The sequence below is a fragment of the Heterodontus francisci genome, chromosome 11 (genome assembly GCF_036365525.1).
Source record: "Heterodontus francisci isolate sHetFra1 chromosome 11, sHetFra1.hap1, whole genome shotgun sequence".
In the NCBI taxonomy this organism is placed as follows: Eukaryota; Metazoa; Chordata; class Chondrichthyes; order Heterodontiformes; family Heterodontidae; genus Heterodontus; species Heterodontus francisci.
In genome coordinates this window covers 90,386,141-90,408,014 of record NC_090381.1, presented here as the reverse complement: position 1 = coordinate 90,408,014, position 21,874 = coordinate 90,386,141, and the positions used below count along the sequence as shown (strand labels likewise).

Below are 21,874 nucleotides of genomic sequence, written 5' to 3'. Positions count from 1 at the left end.
CATTTCTAGACCAAGATTCAAATTCTTAAGATCTAATCTGCTAAATGAAAGTTCCTACACTCTACCACTCAACCGATTAAGCCCACTGAATGGCTACTATTCCAGCTCACAGTCCTTGTAACAAACAATCCAATTTTTTTTAACAGACTCTCTGGATAGAGGGGAAATGATTTACAATGAGAGCTAATGAGTCCGATGAAAATGAATCCAACACTACCCACAAGGCTGACAAGTCCTTTCAAGTGGTCACTGCTCTCCATCCAAGTGTTCTACAGTTAGAGCTCCCCAGACTTCATGCGTGATATACAAAAAAAAATTAACAGTCAATGACTGCTATTACATAATCTATTGTTACAAAGATAAAATACAAGAAAATTGAGTGTGCAGAAAAAATTATTACCACTATCACATCGGTCTCCTGTTCTACCTGGTGGGCAAAGGCACTTTCCTGTTACAGGATGGCATGATGTAAGGCCTTCACAGTCGCACATCTGCTGGCATTTCTCCCCAAAGCGTCCAACATCACACACTAGCATATAACAAAGCAATGTTTACACATTAGCATGTGAAAAATGCATGAAAACTCACCTGCTTCTCACTAACTCTTCTCTGATCACATGCTGTTATTTAGTTTCTTTTAGAGATTGAGCATGAGAGGGAGAGGTTGGGAGCAATTAAGACATCTCTCTCCCTTCAAAAAGTAAAAGAAAATCTCACCTATACAGAACAAAATACTATGAAAAAGATTAATTAATGTTTATAATCTTGTCACAAGCCTTTTTATTTATTTATTCTTTTGGGGGATGTGGGTGTTGCTGGCTAGGCCAGTATTTATTGCCCATCCCTAATTGCCCATGAGAAGGTGGTGGTGAACTGCCTTCGTGAACCATTGCAGTCCATGTGGAGTAGGTACACCAACAGTGCTGTTAGGAAGGGAGTTCCAGGATTTTGACCCAGCGACAGTGAAGGAACAGCGATATAGTTCCAGGTCAGGATGGTGTGTGGCTTGGAGGGGATCTTGCAGGTGGTGGTGTTCCCCTGCATCAGCTGCCCTTGTCCTTCTAGGTGGTAGAGGTTGCAGGTTTGGAAGGTGCTGTCGGAGGAGCCTTGGTGCGTTGCTGCAGTGCAGCTTGTATATAGTACACACTGCTGCCACTGTGCTTTGGTGGTGGAGGGAGTGAAAGTTGAAGGTGGTGGATGGGGTGTCAATCAAGCAGGCTGTTTTGTCCTGGATGGTGTCGAGCTTCTTGAGTGTTGCTGGAGCTGCACCCATCCAGGTAAGTGGAGAGTATTCCATCACACTCCTGATGGTTAGATTCTCTCTTGTTTGAGATGGTCATTGCCTGGCACTTGTGTGGCACGAAAGTTACTTGCCACTTATCAGCCCAAGCCTGCATGTTGTCTAGGTCTTGCTGCAAATGGATACGGGCTGCTTCAGTATCTGAGAAGTCACGAATGGTGCTGAATATTGTGCAATCATTACCTACTTCCCCACTTCTGACCTTATGATGGAGGGAAGGTCATTGATGAAGCAGCTGAAGATGGTTGAAGCTAGGACACTACCCTGAGGAGTTCCTGCAACGATGTCCTGGGACTGAGATGGTTGACCTCCAACAACAACAACCATCTTCCTTTGCGCTAGGTACGACTCCAACCAACAGAGAGTTATTCCCTTGATTCCCTTTGACTCCAGTTTTACCAAGGCTCCTTGATGCCATACTCGGTCAAATGCTGCCTTGATATCAAGGGCAGTCACTCTCACCTCTGGAGTTCAGCAAATGTTTGGACAAAGGCTGTAATGAGGTCAGCAGCTGAGTGGCCCTGGTGGAACCCAAACTGAACGTCAGTGAGTAGGTTATTGCTGAGCAAGTATCGCTTGATAGCACTGTTAATGATCCCTTCCATCACTTAGCTGATAATCGGGAATAAACTGATAGGGTGGTAATTGGCTGGGTTGGATTTGTCCTGCTTTTTGTACACAGGACATATCTGGGCAATTTTCCACATTGCTGGGTAGATGCCAGTGTTGTAGCTGTACTGGAACAGCTTGGCTAGGGGCGTGGTTAGTTCTGGAGCACAAGTCTTCAGTACTATTGCCAGAATATTGTCAGAGCTCATAGCCTTTGCAGTATCCAGTGTCTTCAGTCATTTCTTGATATCAGGAGGAGGCTGAGATGGATCATCCACTCGGCACTTCTGCCTGAAGATGATTGCAAATGCTTCAGTCTTATCTTTCACACTGAAGTGCTGGGCTCCCCCATCGTAGAGGATGGGGATATTTGTGGGCCTCCTCCTCCTGTCAGTTGTTTAATTGTCCACCACCATTCATGACTGGATGTGGCAGGACTGCAGAGCTTAGATCTGATAGGTTAGTTGTGGGATCGCTTATCCCTGTCTATTGCATGCTGCTTCGGCTGTTTGGCATGCAAGTAGTCCTGTGTTGTAGTTTCACGAGGCTGATACCTCATTTTTAGGTATACCTGGTGCTGCTCCTGGCATGCCATCCTACACTCTTCATTCAGCTGGGGTTGTTCCTTCGGCTTGATGGTAATGGTAGAGTGTGGGATATGCCAGGCCATGAAGTTACAGATTGTGGTTGAACACAATTCTGCTGCTGCTGATGGCCCACAGCACCACATGGATGCTCAATTTTGAGTTGCTAGATCTGTTTGAAATCTATCCCATTTAGCACAATGTTGTCAGTGTGAAGACAGATCTTCGTCTCCACAAAGACTGTGCAGTGGTCACTCCTACCAATACTGATATGGACTGATATGCATCTGTGACAGGTAGATTGGTGAGGATGAGGTCATAGAAACATAGAAAATAGGAGCAGGAGTAGGCCATTTGGCCCTTCAAGCCTGCTCTGCCATTCATTATGATCATGGCTGATCATCCAACTCAGTAACCTGTTCCCGCTTTCGCCCCATACCCTTTGATCCCTTTAGACCCAAGAGCTATATCTAACTCCTTCTTGAAAACATACAATGTTTTTGCCTCAACTGCTTTCTGTGATAGCGAATTCCACAGGCTCACCACTCTCTGGGTGAAGAAATTTCTCCTCATCTCCGTCCTGAAAGGTTTACCCCGTATCCTTAGGCTATGACCCCTCATTCTGGACTCCCCCACTATCAGGAACATCCTTCCTGCATCTGCCCTGTCAAGTCCTCTTAGAATTTTATAGGTTTCTATGAGATCCTCCCCTCACTCTTCTGAACTCCAGCGAATATAATCCGAACCGACTCAATCTCTCCTCATACGTCAGTCCCGCCATCCCAGGAATCAGTCTGGTAAACCTTCGCTGCACTCCCTCTAGAGCAAGAACATCCTTCCTCAGATAAGGAGACCAAAACTGCACACAATATTCCTGGTGCGGCCTCACCAAGGTCCTGTATAATTGTAGCAAGACATTCCTGCTTCTGTACTCAAATCCTCTCGCTCTGAAGGCCAACTTACCATTTGCCTTTTTTTACCGCCTGTTGCACCTGCATGCTTACCTTCAGCGACTGGTGTACGAGAACATTCAGGTCTCGCTACATATTCCCCTCTCTCAGTTTATAGCTGTTCAGATAATAATCTGCCTTCCTGTTTTTACTACCAAAGTGGATAACCTCACATTTATCCACATTATACTGCATCTGCCATGCATTAGCCCACTCACTCAACTTGTCCAAATCACCCTGAAGCCTCTCTGCATCCTCCTCACAACTCACCCTCCCACTCAGTTTTGTGTCATCTGCAAATTTGGAGATATTACATTTAGTTCCCTCATCCTAATCATTAATGTATATTGTGAATAGCTGGGGTCCTCGCACCGATCCCTGCGGTACCCCACTAGTCACTGCCTGCAATTCGGAAAAAGACCCATTTATCCCTACTCTTTGTTTCCTGTCCACCAACCAATTTTCTATCCATCACAATACACTACCCCCAATCCCATGCGCTTTAATTTTACATGCTAATCTCTTATATGGGACTTTGTCCAAAGCCTTCTGAAAGTCCAAATAAACCACATCCACTGGCTCCCCCTCATCAACTCTACTAGTTACATCCTCGAAGAATTCTAGTAGATTTGTCAAGCATGATTTCCCTTTCGTAAAGATCAAGTAGGCTTTTCTCTCTTGCTGGCTCCCTCACCACCTGCTGCAGACTCAGTCTTGCAGTTATGTCATTTAGGACTCAGCCAGCACAGTCAGTAGTGGTGCTACCAAGCCACAGTTGGTAATGGACATTCCCCGCCCAGAGTACATTTTGTGCCCTTACTACCCTTGGTGCTTCTTCCAATTGGTGTTCCACATGGAGAAGTACTGATTCACCAGCCCAGGAGGGGCAGTAGGTGGTAATCAGCAGGAAGTATCCTTGAACATGTTTGACCTGATGCCATGAGACTTCATTGATTCTGGAGTCAATGTTGAGGACTCCGGGGGCAACTCCCTCCCACCTGTATACTACTGTGCAGCTACCTCTGGTGGGTCTGTCATGCTGGTGGTACAGGACATACCCAGGTATGGTGATGTTGGCATCTGGGACATTGTCTGCAAGGTATGATTCCATGAAAATGACTATGTCAGGCTGTTGCTCGACTAATCTGTGGGACAGCTCTCCCAATTTTGGCACAAGCTCACAGTAAGGAGGACTTTACAGGGTTGACAGGGCTGGGTTTGTCGTTGTCGGTTCTGGTGCCTAGGTCAACGCCAGGTGATCTGTCCAGTTTCATTCCTCTCCTTAGACTTTGTAGCTGTTTGATACAACTCAGTAGCTTGCTAGGCCTTTTCAGAGGGCAGTTGAGAGTCAACCACATTGTTTCGGGTCTGGAGTCACATGTAGGCCAGACCAGGTAAGGACAGCAGATTTCCTTCCCTAAAGGACATTAGTAAACCAATCAACAATGGTTCCATTGTCACCACTAGACTAGCCTTTTAATTCCAGATTAACTAATTGAATTCAAATTTCACCATCTGCCATTGTGGGATTCAAACCCACGTCCCCAGCACATTAGCCTGGGGCTCTGAGTTACTAATCTAGTTACATTACTACTACATCATTGTATATTGCGTGTTTGCTTTGTGTGCATGTGTTCGTATGCGAGAGTGAGAAAGAGAACATGCAAATGTAGCATCTGTATTCAAGGGAGACAGAAAGCAGGAAACTATAGACCAGTTAGCCTAACATCTGTCATAGGGAAATTGCTAGAATCTATTATCAAGGAGGTTATAGCAGGATATTTTTGTGAAAGGGAAATCGTGTTTAATTTATTAGAGTACTTCGAGGAAATAACAAAAAAGGTGGATAAAGGGGAACCTGTAGATGTGGTGTACTTAGTTTTCCAAAAGGCATTTGATAAGGTGCCATATCAAAGGTTACTACACAAAATAAGAGAACATGGTGTAGGGGATAACATATTAGCATGGCTAAAGGGCTGGTTCGCTAACAGGAAGCAGAGTGTAGGGATAAATGGGTCTTTTATGGGTTGGCACGCTGTAACTAGTGGCATGCCACAGTGATCTGTGCTGAGGCTTCAATTATTTACAATCTATATCAATGACTTGGCTGGTAGCTAAATTTGCCGATAGGACAACAAGATAGGAAGGAAAGAGGAGGTAAAGAGTCTACAAAAGGATATAGATAGGTTAAGTGAGTGGGCAAAAATTTGGCAGATGGGGTATAATATGGGAAAATGTGAACTTGTCCACTTTAGCAGGAAGAAAGAAAATCTGTATTTATTTAAATGGAAAGAGATTGCAGAACTCAGTGGTACAGAGGGATCTGGGTATCCTGGCACATAAATCACAAAAAATGAAGTCTTTATATTGTGCCTTTCATGACCACAGGACATCCTTAGACACTTTTTAGCCAATTAAGCACCTTTTGAAGTGTAGGACGTGCGACAGCCAATTTGCACACATCAAACTCCCACAAATAGTAATGTGATAATGACCCGATAATCTGCTTTTGTGATGTTGACTGAGGGATAAATATTTATTTATTTAGATATACAGCACTGAAACAGGCCCTTCGGCCCACCGAGTCTATGCCGACCATTATACTAATCCCACATTAATCCCATATTCCTACCCCATCCCCATCTTCCCTCAATTCTCCTACCACCTACCCATACTAGGGGCAATTTATAATGGCCAATTTACCTATCAACCTGCAAGTCTTTGGCTGTGGGAGGAAACTGGAGCACCCAGTGAAAACCCACGTGGACACAGGGAGAACTTGCAAACTCTGCACAGGCAGTACCCAGAATCGAACCCGGGTTGCTGGAGCTGTGAGGCTGGGGTGCTAACTACTGCGCCACTGTGCCGCCCTAATATTGGTCAGGGCACCAGGGATAACTCCCCTGCTCTTCTTCGAAATAGTGCTATGGGATCTTTTATGTCCACTTGAGAGGGCAGACGGAGCTTTGGTTTAATGTCTCACCCGAAAGACACCTCCGTGGAGTGTCAGCCTTGATTTTTGTGCTCAAGTCTTGGAGTGGGACTTGAACCCACATCATGCTGACTCAGAGGCGAGAGTGCTACCAATTGAATCACAGCAGATGACTTTGGTTTGCAATTCATCTAAATTTTTTGATTAGATTCGAGCCAATATCTCACTCCCAAATATTGTTCTGTTGGGCAGATTTTTGTCTTCAAGGCCTGGGTGGTAATCTTGTGGAGCAGATCACACATCCTTAACAGAACCCGCCATTGAAATCAAAGGAATGAAAATCAGGTGGGGTCTGTAAAGGGTATTTGATCTTCCTCATCAGTTTACTGCCTAGTGAAAACCTAGTCATACATATCAACTGTCAGAATTCCTCAGTCAGATTCTAACCTGTATCTCACTCCCCAGGTATTCACTAGTCTGTATAAAAATAAATTAATCCTTCAGTAAAATGACTGCCTGTAGCTCTCTCCCAAATTTTAATTCTACAGATTAATCACCTTAAACTCCTCCATTACATTGCAGCCTGTGTAGTACCCATTGCTAATCACTAATCTCTACTTCATACCTGAACAATATTAGTATGACTAAGTCATTTGACAAAAAAGTCAGAAGTGTCATTACCTTTTTCACAGTGACCACCATGGTAACCAGATGGACAGATGCACTGGCCTGTGATGGGTTCGCAAGCAGCACCATGCTTACAGTCACAGGAGTGAGCGCAGATTAATCCGTAAAATCCCACAGGGCAAGCTGAGAAAGAAGCCAGTAAAATACGGAGGTCAAAATGACTCTCAACTAACATTAAACAATTCTCAGTCCTGATTCTGCCATGTTACGTGAAGGAACACCACATATGTCTGACTCAATAAACTCGACATTATTACATAGACAACTCTATTTGGGAACAATTTTCTCTGTGCAATGAATTTCACTTATGTATTCCAATTGGACGGGAGTCTTGATCGCAGCAAGCTATTTGGGTCAAACAAAATTTATTTTGAGGATCAATGTACCGAAAGTGAAGGTGATTTTAAACTGTGAACCAATGATTCACTGCAATCTCCAAAGTTATTAATGAGGTGACTAACTGCTAACATCTGTTCACATTATGAAAGTGATGTGAATCTTAAAACACTTATTAAAAAAACAATTGTTATGGAACAGAACAGCAGTTGATCATTTCCCCATCAACAGACAGACTTAAGGCAGCCCTCGCCTCACCAGATCACCCTCTCAAAGTGATACCAAGTCACAACCAAGGCATTTCTAAGGCACATTACCAGGTTTCACGTCATCCTACTCAAAGCACATTGTTTGACTGTTGGCGAAGACTGTGTAAAAAATAGGTCAACTAACCATGTTCACACAAAGGGCCGTAGAAACCCTCCAAACACTGACAGCTGCCTGTAAGCCGATCACAAGTTCCATTATTCCAACACAAACAGTCCAGCTGGCAGTTGACTCCGTATTTCCCAGTTGGACACTCTGTGTCGCAAAAAAAAAATTCAAAACTCAGTTTTGAATATCTTTATTTGTTTTCCCCAGCAAAGAATTTTTTTTCTCTCAGCAGCATCACCCACCATCCTCAAGCTCCACCCAGCATCCCCTGCAGCACCCACTATTCTCAACCCTGCCCATCTTTCCTATTATCGCCTACCATCTCGAGTCCTGCTGACTATCCCCAGGACTGCCCACCATTCCCAGCCCTACCCACCATTCCCAGCACAACCCACCATTCCCAGCACAACCCACCAATGAACACTCCAATTTTTTTTCAAGTGCGCGGTAACTTAAAAGGGCGGACTTGTGCCCAGCCTGTGTGGGGACTTTTGAGTTACTGTGTGGCCGGGCAGCTCAGAAGGAACATAATTTCCCACCATTCCAGCGCCTGTCCTTGTCTGACAGCTGGGCTGGCAGCGGCTGCCATACCTCTGGTGTTGTCACTCTGTAATGGATGAAAAAGTGGAATGAAGTAATATGTGTAACATTTGTTCCACACCTCACAGTGCCTGTGGTCCATACCATTGTCCTTCTTTTCACATTTCGGGATAGACACCCCAACTCCTCACTGTAACGCTATTCCATTCCTCCCTCCCCACTGTAACATTCTCTGAAATAAACCTCACTCCTCATTACAATACTCTCTAATATGCACCACTCCCCTCTATATAACTCTCTGATTTACATCATAGTCCTGCTGTATAACATGTTACAATATACCCCCAGCACACCCTCATCTTAGTGCTCAGTGATATATCCCCTATCTCCTGCTATAACATTCTGCATTATTTCTCATGCTCCCTTGTTATAACACTCCAAATTTACCACGGACTGCATTAAAACACGTTGTTGAGAACTCCTGTTATTACAGAACCAGATAGAAACATTTACTGTGTATTTCTTCCAAAAAAAAAGGCTTGTATTTATTGATCCAACTCTGTTTGACATAGTTGCATAGTTAGAGTAGCTAGAATCTATTGACTTTCATTCAGTGTCCTAATTAAGTATTTTAAGGATCTAGAAACTCAAACAAGAAGTGCATCTTTAACTAGTGAACAAACCTTTCTCGCAATGGGTACCAGTCCATCCAAGCCCACAAGAGCACGTCCCATCTTCTGGGGTACAGATACCATTATTCTGACAGGCACAAACCTCCAAACAGCCTAGTCCAAATCTTCCTTTTGGACACACTGAACCAAAACAACAATTTAAACAAGTCAATCAGAAACAGTTACTCTTAAGCTACCTAAATTCAGAATTATAATGATCAAATTGCCTATGTATAACTTTTTGGCAATATATAAATAAATCTGTTTTAAAGGCCTTGCACTGTGCAGGGTCAACAAAATTAATCATTGCAGGTTAAAGTTTAGAACTTCTTTCAATTCGGAAATATCAAAAACTACAATTGTATTGTAAATCCTTCTTGATTCTGTATTAGAATAAATCACTTGGCAGTACCTTTCTGGCAGGCAGAACCCATTGTACCAGACCGACACTGGCATTTTCCTGTCACAGGATCACATCGACCTCCTTCACCACAGGGACATAGCATCATACAGTCTTTCCCATAATAGCCTTCTGGACAAGCTGGATAGGAGAAATATTTCTTGATGCAAGCGCATGTTGTGAAGTTTGGAAGTCAATATATTAATGTGAACATAAGCATATTCACCCACATAATCAGAACGGAGAGAGTGAGCTGTTGAACCAATGCTGGAAACAATAGGGTACATATTTGGTCAGGCTCTGCTCCCAGATCAGAGGTCGCTTGGTGACTTAATATTGTGGCATGCAATGCTAACCAGTAAGACCCCTCATCAGGAGCAGAGCCTCACAACATTTACACAAATCTGTTCAAATGTTTAAGATTTTGTAATCCCCTTTGTTAAGGAAAAATAAACTTGTATTTATAGAGTGCCTTTCATGACCTCAGGACATCCCAAAGAGCTTCACAGCCAATGTATATTCACTGTTGTAACGTGGGCAAATGCAGCAGCCAATTTGTGAACAGCAAAAGGTTTCACAAACAGCAATTAGATAAATGACCAGTCAATCTGTTTAAATGATATTGGTTGAGGGATATATATATTGGTCAGGACACTGGGAGTACTTCCCTGCTCCTCTTCGAACAGTGCCTTGTGATCTTTAATGTCCTCCTGAGAGGGCAGGTTAATGTCTCAACCAAAAGATAGCACCTCTAACTATGCAGCACTCTCTCAGTATTGCACGGGTGTTAGGGCAGATTATGTCCCGAAGTGCTGAAGGTTTGAACCTTCTGACTCAGAGGCAAAAGTTCTACCACTGAGCCAGAAGTGACACAGGTGTTAAGAAAACAGACAGGTAAGGTGATAGAAGATGCTGTCAGGAGTAGGGTTTGAGGAGTTTTTTTGAAGGTATGTGATGGATGTAGAAAGGGCTCAGGAGGAGAATTCTAGTCAGTGGAGCATGATGCCTGAAGAACAACTACTGATGGGTTGGTAGGGAGGAAGGGAAGTGCATAACTAGTCTAAAATAAAACATTGGGATTGATGTTTTATTTGAGTGTGATGACCTGCATGACGGATGCTGGTCATTCTGCTTATAACTATTATATCAAAGACCAACTTTCATTTTGAGCTCATTCTTTAACACAAAGCACTCTAAAAGTCATAGAGTTATACAGCACAGAAACAGGTCCTTCGGCCCAACATGTGTGTGCCAGCCATCAAGCACCTAACTATTCTAATCCCTTTTTCCAGCACTTGGCCTGTAGCCTTGTATGCTACGGCGTTTCAAGTGCTCGTCTAAATACTTCTTAAATGTTGTGAGGGTTCCTGCCTCGATCACATCTTCAGGCATGTGTTCCAGATTCCAAACACCTTCTGGGTGAATTTTTTTTTCCTCAAATCCCCTCTAAACCTCCTGCCCCTACCTTAAATCTATGCCCCCTGTTTATTGACCCCTCCGCTAAGGGAAAAAGTTTCTTCCTATCTAACCTATCAAAGCCCCTCATAATTTTGTATACCTCAATCACATCTCCCCACAGTCTTCTCTGCTGTAAGGAAAAGAACCCTAGCCTTTTCAGTCTCTCTTCATAGCTGGAATGCTGCAGCCCAGGCAACATCCTGGTGAATCTCCTCTGCACCCTCTCCAGTGCAATCACATCCTTCCTATAGTGTGGTGACCAGAACTGTACACAGTACTCCAGCTGCGGCCTAACTAGCGTTTTATACAGCTCCATCATAACCTCCCTGCTCTTATATTCTATGCCTCGGCTAATAAAGGCAAGCATCACATATGCCTTCCTAACCACCTTATCTACCTGCGCTGCTGCCTTCAGTGATCTATGGACAAGTACACCAAGGTCCCTCTGACCCTCTGTACTTCCTAGGGTCCTACCATCCATTGTATATTCCCTTGCCTTGTTAGTCCTCCCAAAATGCATCACCTCACACTTTTCAGGATTAAATTCCATTTGCCACAACTCCCATCGATATTGTCCTGTAATCTAAGGCTTTCCTCCTCATTATTTACGACACCACCAATTTTTGTGTCATCTGCGAACTTACTGATCATACCTCCTATATTCACGTCTAAATCATTGATGCACACTACAAACAGCAAGGGTCCCGGCACCGATCCCTGCAATACACCATTGGTCAGAGGCTTCCACTCACAAAAACAACCCTCGACCATTACCCCCTGCCTCTTGCCACTAAGCCAACTTTGGATCCAAAATGCCAAATTATTCTGGATCCCAGGGGCTCTTACTTTCTTAACCAATCTCCCATGCGGGACCTTATCAAAAGTCTTACTGAAGTCCATGTAGACTACATCAACTGCTTTACCCTCATCTACACATTTAGTCACTGCCTCACAAAATGCAATCAAATTAGTTAGACACGATCTCCCCCGACAAATCCATGCTGACTATCCCTGATTAATCCCTGCCTCTCCAAGTGGAAATTAATCCTGTCCCTCAGAATTTTTTCCAATAGTTTCCCAATCACTGATGTTAGACTCACTGGCCTGTAATTACCTGGTTTATCCCTGCTACCCTTCTTGAATAATGGTACTACATTCGCTGTCCTCCAATCCTCCAGTACCTCTCCTGTAGCCAGAGAGGATTTGAAAATTTGTGTCAGAGCCTCTGCAATCTCCTCCTTTGCCTCACATAACAGCCTGGGATACATCTCATCTGGGCCTGGGGATTTATCCACTTTTAAGCCCAATAAAACAGCTAATACTTCCTCCCTTTCAATGCTAATATGTTCATGTATATCACAATCCCCCTCCCTGATCTCTACACCTACATCGTCCTTCTCCATAGTGAACACAGATGAAAAGCAATCATTTAAAACCTCACCCATGTCCTCTGGCTCCACACACAGATTGCCACTTTGGTCCCTAATGGGCCCACTCTTTCCCTGGTTATCCTCTTGCCCTTAATATACTTATAAAACGCCTTAGGATTTTCCTTTATCTTGCCCGCCAGTGTTTTTTCATGTCCCCTCTTCGCTCTCCTAATTACTTTAAGTACCCCCCTACACTTTCTAAACTCCTCTAGGGCCTCTGCTGTTTCAGCACTCTGAATCTGCCATAAGCCTCCTTTTTTTTTCCTGATCCAATCCTCTATATCCCTTGACATCCAGGGTTCCCTGGACTTGTTGGTCCTACCCTTCATCTTAATGGGTACATGTTGGCTCTGAACTCTCACTATTTCCTCTTTGAATGACTCCCACTGGTCTGATGTAGACTTTCCTACAAGTAGCTACTCCCAGTCCACTTTAGCCAGATCCTGTTTTATCATCTTAAAATCGGCCTTCCTCCAATTCCGTACCTTTATTTCCAGTCCACCTTTGTCCTTTTTCATAACTACCTTAAATCTTAGAGTTATGGTCATTATCCCCAAAATGCTCCCCCACTGACACTTCAACCACTTGTCCGGCTTCATTCCCTAGGTCCAGTACTGCCCCTTCTCTTGTAGGACTTTCTATGTACTGGCTCAAAAAGCTCTCCTGTATGCATTTTAAGAATTCCGCCCCTTTAAGCCTTTTGCACTAAGACTATCCCAGTTGATATTGGGGAAGTTGAAATTCCCTACTATTATTACCCTATTATTTTTAAACCTCTCTGAGATTTGCCTACATATCTGCTCCTCTATCTCTCCCTGACTGTTTGGAGGTCTGTAATACACTCCCAGCCAAGTGATTGCCCCCTTTTTGTTTTTAAGTTCTACCCATATGGCCTCATTTGAGAAACCTTCTAAGATATCTAAGGTATCTAAGATACCTTCTAAGAGGAGATTTATCAGGATGCTGCATGGACTGGAGGGCATGTCCTACGAAGAAAGATTGAGGGAGCTAGGGCTTTTCTCATTGGAGCGAAGAAGGATGAGAGGTGATTTGATAGAGGGATACAAGATGATGAGAGGCATAGATAGAGTGGATAGTCAGAGACTTTTTCCCAGGGTGGAAAGGGCTATCACCAGGGGGCATAATTTTAGGGTGATTGGAGGAAGGTTTCGGGGAGATGTCAGAGGTAGGTTCTTTACACAGAGAGTGGTGGGTGTGTGGAATGCGCTGCCAGCGGTGGTAGTAGAAGCAGATACATTAGGGGCATTTAAGCGACTCTTGGATAGGTACATGGATGATAGTAGAATGAAGGGTAGGTAGTTACTTAGATCTTAGAGTAGGTTAAAGGTTCGGCACAACATCGTGGGCCGAAGGGCCTGTACTGTGCTGTACTGTTCTATGTTCTATGTTCTATGTTCTATATCATCCTTCCTTACTGCAGTAATTGACTCCTTGATCAACAGTGCAATGTCACCTCCTCTTTTACCCCCTCCCCTGTCACGCCTGAAGATTCTATACCCTGGAATACTGAGCTGCCAGTCCTGCCCTTCCCTCAACCATGTCTCTGTGATAGCAATAATATCATCATCCCATGTGCTAATCAACAACCTCAATTCATCTGCCTTACTCGTAAGACTCCTTGCATTAAAATTGATGCAACCCAGCCAGTATCTGAAAAAGTGTTTCACTGCTGGCTACAATGAAATTGAATAATACAGATATCTCATATATATTATGCAGATACCACTGTAGGAATGTTTCTGAAATGGTAACGATAAAATAGAGAGTTTATACCCTACATTTTACAATGTTTATTCATGTCATCATTGGACTATTGCACAGGGTTAGAAAGCTATGATATAAATGCACAGATGAAAAATCTTAATATTTCATTCTTTCTCCTATATTTATAGTAATCTCATGTGGTCTCAAAATGACGCTGATAATGGACAAACATATGAAGCAAGAACATAACTGCATCTTTTACACACAAATTCCAAATAATGTCCCATTGGTGTATTCATAGCTGTTCTTCTGAAGTTAGGATTAAGGCACATTGTTGAGACAATATATAAAGAAAAATTTACCGTGCATATAGCCTAAATTATAACTGACCTGGAACTACCTGATGGAGTCAGCATAGAGGGAATTTTATCCAGTGTGCAATCTGTGCTATACCTGATCTTAGATTGCTTGATGCTAGCAATGAATACCCTAAGTAAAATCATTGCATATCCTAACCCAGTCATCATCCTAAAAAGTACAAATTTCACACAAATATTTTCATGTTTTCATCATCGCATGATTATTTACAAAAATAATGTTCTTGGTAAATTTCTGGCATATTATATTCTCACTGGTGATTCCGATTGGAAGGTTGGGACAAGTGTAACTTACTGATCGTGCAGTCAGCTCCAATAAATCCAGGAGGACAGCTGCAGGTTCCAGTCACAGTGTCACACTGACCCTCATTCTGACACTTGCAGCTCTCTCGACAGTAGGGTCCATAGGTTCCCTCTGGACATTCTGAAAGACAAGTCCACGCTCTCTTACTCAAGACATCCCATCTCATTTTACTGGGAGACACCCACTGCACAGATTACTAACATTTATGCTCAATCTTGTATGACCCTGGGTGTAATTCAAAGGCCCATCAATATTTTAAACACAGATTCAATCAATCCCCTGCTGGAAGCGGTCATTTTATCAGCAATTATCTCACAATTTCATTCGTAATACCTCGAGTCTCTGAGATTACAGGAGATTATATTCCCATCACATACACAATACAACTTCACACGATCCATTTTTGCTCGCACAAAAAAAGCAGATTAGTTTGCCCACAACAGCCTGCTAAGCACACTGTAAAATAAACACTTTTGTAGAATAGTTATTTCTATATATTTTGTCTTTCTGTTTAGGAGAACAATAAATTTAACCTTTGTTAAGACAGTGGGAATCTGAAATGTCTCTTTAACTGGCTGTATTGTACACAAAAATTAGGACTGATAGCTTTATGACAAAGGGTGTATAACAGAGATTATTATAAAGGAGAGCCTTATACTGATGATGGCCGGAATCTTGTTCAGCTGTTGCTGAGGTCGGCTGCAGGTGAAGGAAGCGACACGCCGGCTGCATGTCAGTGAGCCGCCGCAATCCTCAGTGCGGCGGCACATTTGAATGGACGGGGCGGCCCACTGGCACCCTCCCACCCCCCGATCACGTGGAGTGGGTGGGGGGGGCAGCCCATCCATCACTGGCATTGCGTCAGCTGTCTGTGTGCAGGTACTGACGCCATTTTTAAAGGGCTTGGAGCCCTTCTGGGATTTTTAAAGAAATCACTAAACATTTTTGAAAATAATTGAAACCTGTATGTTTGGACCTCTCCCACCACCACACCACCAATACCCACAATATTAAATATTTTCCCTCTCCACCCCAAAATACTTGCGTTTTCCAAATGACCTTTCCCCCTTCAAAGTGCACAACTTTACCCCTTCCCACCATCCCCTCCACAATGAGGGACCTTTATCACTGCTCTCCCCACTCCCACACGGGAAAGATTACCTATTCCCCCTCCCAACCAATGTGGTGCCTCGATTCCCCAGAGGGGGATCGGAAGGTGCGGGAGTGCCAGCCAGTGCCATGAAGATCCCAACAGGACCAGAGGCGGCGGTGGACTTGCAATTAAGGCAGGTACTTAAATTTATTCAAATATGTAAATGCTGGGCCTATCGCCAAGCAGCGGGGGGGGGGGGGCCGCCAAAAGGCCTCTCCACCTCCGTGAAGATCGGGCTGGGCCCTCACCGTATCAGGGTGGGGGGCAGGCCTCCTCCGCAGCAATCTTCAGGCTTCCCCCGCCACGGAACCCGACTCCTGAAGGGGGGGGGGGGAACTAAATTCAGCCCAATAACGGCACAACAGAATGATATAACTGTGCAGTTAATATTGAGGATCAGTGTACGAACAACAAACCATTACAGCTGAGAACCCTATACTGATGGTAGGTGAACAAAAAGTGTTGTCATTGCAAATGGTGTAATAGAGGTATGATACAACAAATTTTATATCAATATAGGTTACTGAATGGAGGATCATTTTATTTCAAGTTGGTAATACTTTTGAGAAAAGTAAATTGTGAAGTATCAGAGCTATAAATAATTCAAATACCCTTTGGGTGCATTATTATAAAATTGAATGCCCCAACTTTCACTTTTAATGACTTTGCAACCTGATTTTTATTAACTATAGAAAAAACAGAATCTGTTAAAAGATATGATACAGAAACTGGGAGATAACCACTAACCAGAGACACGTCAAGAAAAATCAATGAATACATACGGAGGTCACAGCGGGTACCATAGTAGCCAGGTAGACAGGTGCATTCCCCAGTGACAGGGTGACACTCCTCATTCACTCCTGAGCATTGACACACCTGGTTGCAGTTCTGTCCATAGGTACCTAGGGGACAATCTGGAAGGATGAGAGAAGAAAAGTCAGAAAATGGAAATGTTGCCACCTGTTTTAATTCCTGAATGACACCAACATTAGTACTGTGACAAAAGGAACAATTCAGTCCTGTCTGATATTGACTCAGTATCATCATCCTGTAAACATTAAGCACATACTCAGTGAATGAGAAGAGTTCACTCCTGGTCAGTATTAAGTCATCAAGTCCATCACATTGTAGCCAGAGGCAGGGGTGAGTTAAGGATCCTCTACATAGCAGCGAGCCATGGTTGTGCTGATAAGAATCTTTAAATATACAGACATCCTACCGCCTTTTCGGTGTGTGGGAAAATACAAGGCTGGGCTTGAATCTCAAATTGCATATAAGATATAGTCCAAGCTTGAGAGGTGGTAAAAGCTCTCTATACACAAGCAATCAGAGCTTGGGCGGATGTGAATTCAATAACTTTGCATCTATTGTGAATTATTATTACTTCAAAAGATATGGAAGATCATTTAATATGAATCCAAAGACACAATCTGTGCTCTGACACACAATGAACTAGGAAAACTCTAAAATTCAGTTATGGACCATTATAGATTTGACAAGGTAAACATTCATTTTGACCATCTTTATACTTACAAAGCCAATGAAATTTTGGTATCACATTTAAGGTCTACCCCAGTAGTCCAGAGAAATTAGCACAATAGAGCTTCTATGACGTGGACAATAATGTGTGAACAAAGATGTATCAAACCTGAATGTATCTCACACCCCTAAGGCCAGTCCTTCCCTTTGAGAGAAGCTGGTTTTCATTTCTTCTTCCCTCTCATTTTCCCATTTTCCCCCATCCTTTCTTTCAGGTTTTAAACAAGCCACACAGCCATTCCTCAGCCTGACAGAGACAGGGGATAGAAATTTGTCTAGGATAGTGGCATAAAACGGATGGTATTGGGTTGGCTGGTCTTTATACACAGTATCTGATTCTCAGTTCTATTGCAGTCACTGGAATTAAATATCAGGCACTGTGTATAACAGCTGGCCCAACTCTCTCATCTTTTAATGTTAAACACTTCTATCGCATCGCCCTGTTAACCACTGTTTCTATGAGAAAAGGCCCAATCTTTTAATTCTTTATGTTTACATTTCCTTACATCAGGTAGCATCCTAACGAAATAAAAACAGAAAACATTGGAAATATTTCTGTGTATTTTCAGTTTATTTTTGCATCTTAATGAATCTGTCACCTCTCTAAAGCCTCAATATCATTCCTGTAATGTGGAGTCCATTACTGTAGTCAGTAAACTAACTAAGGTCTTATAATTGGCTGGTTTAGGGAAGATAATATGTAAGTTGGCTTGTTCTCTGTTTCAGCCTCTCTACCTGTAAAAAAAAAATCTGCTGTCAAAAGAACAGCTATTCTTTGGATTGTAAAAGGATGAGACACACTTTTCTAATGCTCTGAAAGTGCTATAATTAAATCTGAAATTAAGCAAGAACGAAAATGTATTAAATGTATTTGCTCACTTGTATAACTCAATGATTCTTAAAATGTCATTGACTGAAAATGCTTGAGGGGAATAATACGTTATCAGTTCATGTTGGTCCTTATTATTAGAGGGAGAGAGAAAAAGATGAGGTGGCCATTTTCAGTATCGGAAAACACAAGACATGTCACTGCCTTCCTTATGCATCGCATAAATGCACCATTGTTCAAGAAGTTAAATCCGGAACATTCTGCTGCCTCCTTACTTTCTTCACAACCATTGCCAGTGAATCCATCAGGACAGCCACATTCCCCAGTCACATGGTTACAGGCAATGCCAGGATGGCACTCACAGCTCTGGGCACAGTTCTCGCCATAGTAACCAGGCAAGCATGCTGCAAGAGAAACAAAGAAATATCAAGCTCTGTTCAAAGTATCTCAATTGAATCAGAGTTTTATATATATATATATATTAATGTCTGTTTTTGTGAATTTATGCTTCTTGTGATGAGAGACATTACCTTGGAAAATGAAATAATTTCATTTCAGGCTCTTAACTGCCAGCACTTTCATATCTCCTTGCAGAAATGAGCCACCCTCAATAGAAGGTAGAACATAGAGGGGAGGAGAGACAGTGCAGGTAGAAATACACTAAATGTTCTGTGCATCAAACCACAACGCATTTAATCCTTTCACTCCCTCTGTGTCCTATACTAATTCGCTTGTTTATTCTAAACCTTGTACATAAATTCAATGACTGGCTCTCCCACTCAATGGATCCTCAGGCTTTCACTCACGTTTCTCACATCTCTTCCCCCGCCATCCTTGGGCACACTGACAAGCTGCAGTCTCGTGGTGGCAGGAAATGGCATTTTCACAGTCACATCTCTCCTCACAATGCTCTCCATAATAATCGGCTGGGCAACCTAGAAGGGCAAACCAGACACTGAAATAAATGGTTATTCATTATACAGTGGAGAGGTGAAAATGCTCTGTTAATATCAACATCGCACATTAACTCATCGAGGATTGAACGCCTGCTGCAGTTGCCGAAACTGAGTGTCGTGTTGGCAATATCACATCTCCATAAGCATACTTCTGACACATTGCTAACGCTCAAAGTATTAAAGCAGAAATTGACACAAACAAAAAAAAAAAAATCTGAGGATGAAAATTCTGAAGTCAATAGGCTGGAGCTTCAAAACCTAGTGGAACTTGGAGAAAAGCGATGTGCAGGACTTTGTGGAGGATAGGACATGAGCTGCAGCGTTTGAATGAATTGAAGCCTGTGGATGTGCCAAGCTGGAAGCCTGTCAGAGAAATTGAATCCCAAATGAATCAAAGCACAGATTAAGCTGTCAGGAGCTGGTACAGGAGGATATTGATGGAGTAGCTGGTGGAATTGATAGTAGAGACAGATCTGGTAATGGTAGACAGGCAGAATGGTACATTTGCATTTACAGTCTGTGCTACTGAGGTCATGAAGGTGGCTGTTACACTGGATGTGCATGGGAGACCATTCAGGATCTGAGAAGGACAAGACCAGCGAAGGTTGAGGCAAGATGATTGTGGAAAAGGTTGGCGGAGTATCAATCAGAGGTGGCAGACCAGAATTTGAGAGACTACTTGTGAGTGAGGAGAAGTGACACAGGAGGGATTCGCATTGGGCAGAGATATCTTTGAAAGAGTGTAAAGATGAAGAACTGGTCAGAGGGAGCCCTGTCCATGACGGAGACCTCTGAGGACTTGAGGCTACATATGGTGACTAGTTTAAGGGAGAGACCACATGAGTGGGTGAAGCAGTCAACATGGTGGTGTGCAAGTTTGAGTGAGTAATCACAGATGATGGAGACGGGTAGAGACGGAAAAGGATGAATTGAGAGGAAGATTAAAATCAATGTGGAGTAGGAATTGCTCGATACAAAGGTCAGACAGGAGATAGGAGATTTTGTTGATGAAGGTCCCTGGGGGTCTAGGGAGGCTGCAGATGAGGAGGATCTTAAAGGAGAGGTAAGAGAGATTAATCTGCTCTCTGGTGGCAGTGATTGAGTGATTAATATTATCCTTACTCCTGTTCAAAACATCCATCTGAACGAAGAGGGGGGCTTTTGGTTTAATGTCTCATTCAAAAAATCAGATAGTAAAGATATCACCACATATGAATAGCCACAGACAGCATAACCAGAGGCAATGAGAAATCCATACAATTTCTTCTTAGTTCCCAAAAGAAATCAAGGTCAAACCCTCTGATATTAATCCAAAAGTACAATCCATACTATTGCAAGCTGATGAGTTACTTTCCACAGGGAACACTTTAGTCATTCTATCAGCATCCTAAACAAACAGGAAACCAGAGGGTGACCAGCTAAAAGAAAGACTTGAATTTTTATAGTGCCCTTCATGATCACAGTAAGAAAGACTTGAAAACAAACCAGTACATTTGTAAACAAACCACTAGCTTTGATGGGGATCTACTCTACATGTCTACTACTCTTGAAACTGATGACATTTTTAAAATCTTGAACCTAACATAAATATTTATGGGTCTGACATTTACTTACGTGTCTGACATTTTTCTCCAATCCAGCCCGGTCTACAAATGCACTGTCCGGTCTGTCGATCACACCTTCCTCCATTACTGCAGCTGCAGTATTGCTGACATCCTTCTCCATACCGCCCATCTTCACACTCTAAACAGAAGCACACACATTGGTTGATAATCACTGATCCTTACAGTAAATAATAGTCTTGCATTTTTTTTTCTATAAATTTATTTCTGGTCACATGCTTACCAAGCTCGCAAGCTATACCAGTCCATCCTTTGGGGCAAGTACACGATCCACTCACATGGTCACACTCGGCTGTGTTCCTGCAGATGCAGTGCTGTAAGCAGTTCAGTCCATAGGACCCGGCAGGGCATCCTGTGGGGAAACAAAACAAGATAGAAAATATGGTAAAGTGGAAAATTAGGGCAATATGCTACCTCTACATTTTATCAAATAATATTGGGGCAATTTTGTAGCAGTGAGGATTCAAATCCAAGAAACTGGATAGGAGATAGGAGAGTGGGCCGGCACGGACTCAATGGGCCATTATAGCACTATGGGGAGAATTCTATGCTGGCAGCAGGGGGTCTTGACGTTGGGAGAAATTGCCACCAAGATCCCCATGACACCTCTTTTTCGGAAGGCCCACCGAATTTCATGCCAATCTGGCACTTAAGTGGACACTGGCAGGCCTTCCATAGGATTTAGGACCCCATCACCAGAAGTCCTGCCCTTACAGAGCTGCTGTCCAATCAGAGGCTGGCAGCTGCCGTGCCTCTGCGGAGGCAATGGCTACTGACGGAGGTGACCGTCCTGGAGGCCAAGGAGTGTTGCTGGAGCCAGGTCTCATGTAGGTCAGGACAGGAGGGGTCTCACGGGATGGGTTTCAGAGGGTCGGCAGCAAGGGCCTGCTAGGGGCCACCCCCCCTTCCCGATACTGGGTCCCTTGTTCAGGCAGTAAGTGCCTTTGAATGAGGGACACCGCCCTCCACCCTACCCGCCCACAGAGCTGGGAAGCAGCCCACACAGTTTTTCCTACCATGCTTCCCAGGTGGCGACAGGGCCGTCCTACGCATGGGTAATTGCAGCTGCGGTGTGAAGAGGCCCTTAATTGGGGGTT

At 43.4% G+C, this 21,874-nt stretch overlaps 1 protein-coding gene across 2 annotated transcripts in view; it reads right to left on the bottom strand.

Annotated features, from left to right (window-relative positions):
• The window catches only part of LOC137374922 (multiple epidermal growth factor-like domains protein 6), a 355,699-nt gene that overhangs the window by 4,089 nt on the left and 329,736 nt on the right, over positions 1-21,874 (bottom strand). For both annotated transcript variants that reach the window (XM_068041513.1, XM_068041514.1), the window contains exons 26-36: positions 21,001-21,129; positions 20,770-20,898; positions 19,006-19,134; positions 18,475-18,603; positions 16,614-16,745; positions 14,670-14,798; positions 9,397-9,525; positions 8,997-9,125; positions 7,792-7,920; positions 7,057-7,185; positions 401-529 (exon numbers count right to left, since the gene is read on the bottom strand). In XM_068041513.1, the coding sequence (XP_067897614.1) occupies positions 401-529; positions 7,057-7,185; positions 7,792-7,920; positions 8,997-9,125; positions 9,397-9,525; positions 14,670-14,798; positions 16,614-16,745; positions 18,475-18,603; positions 19,006-19,134; positions 20,770-20,898; positions 21,001-21,129 (1,422 nt within the window). The remainder of the gene's footprint in view (positions 1-400; positions 530-7,056; positions 7,186-7,791; positions 7,921-8,996; positions 9,126-9,396; positions 9,526-14,669; positions 14,799-16,613; positions 16,746-18,474; positions 18,604-19,005; positions 19,135-20,769; positions 20,899-21,000; positions 21,130-21,874) is intronic.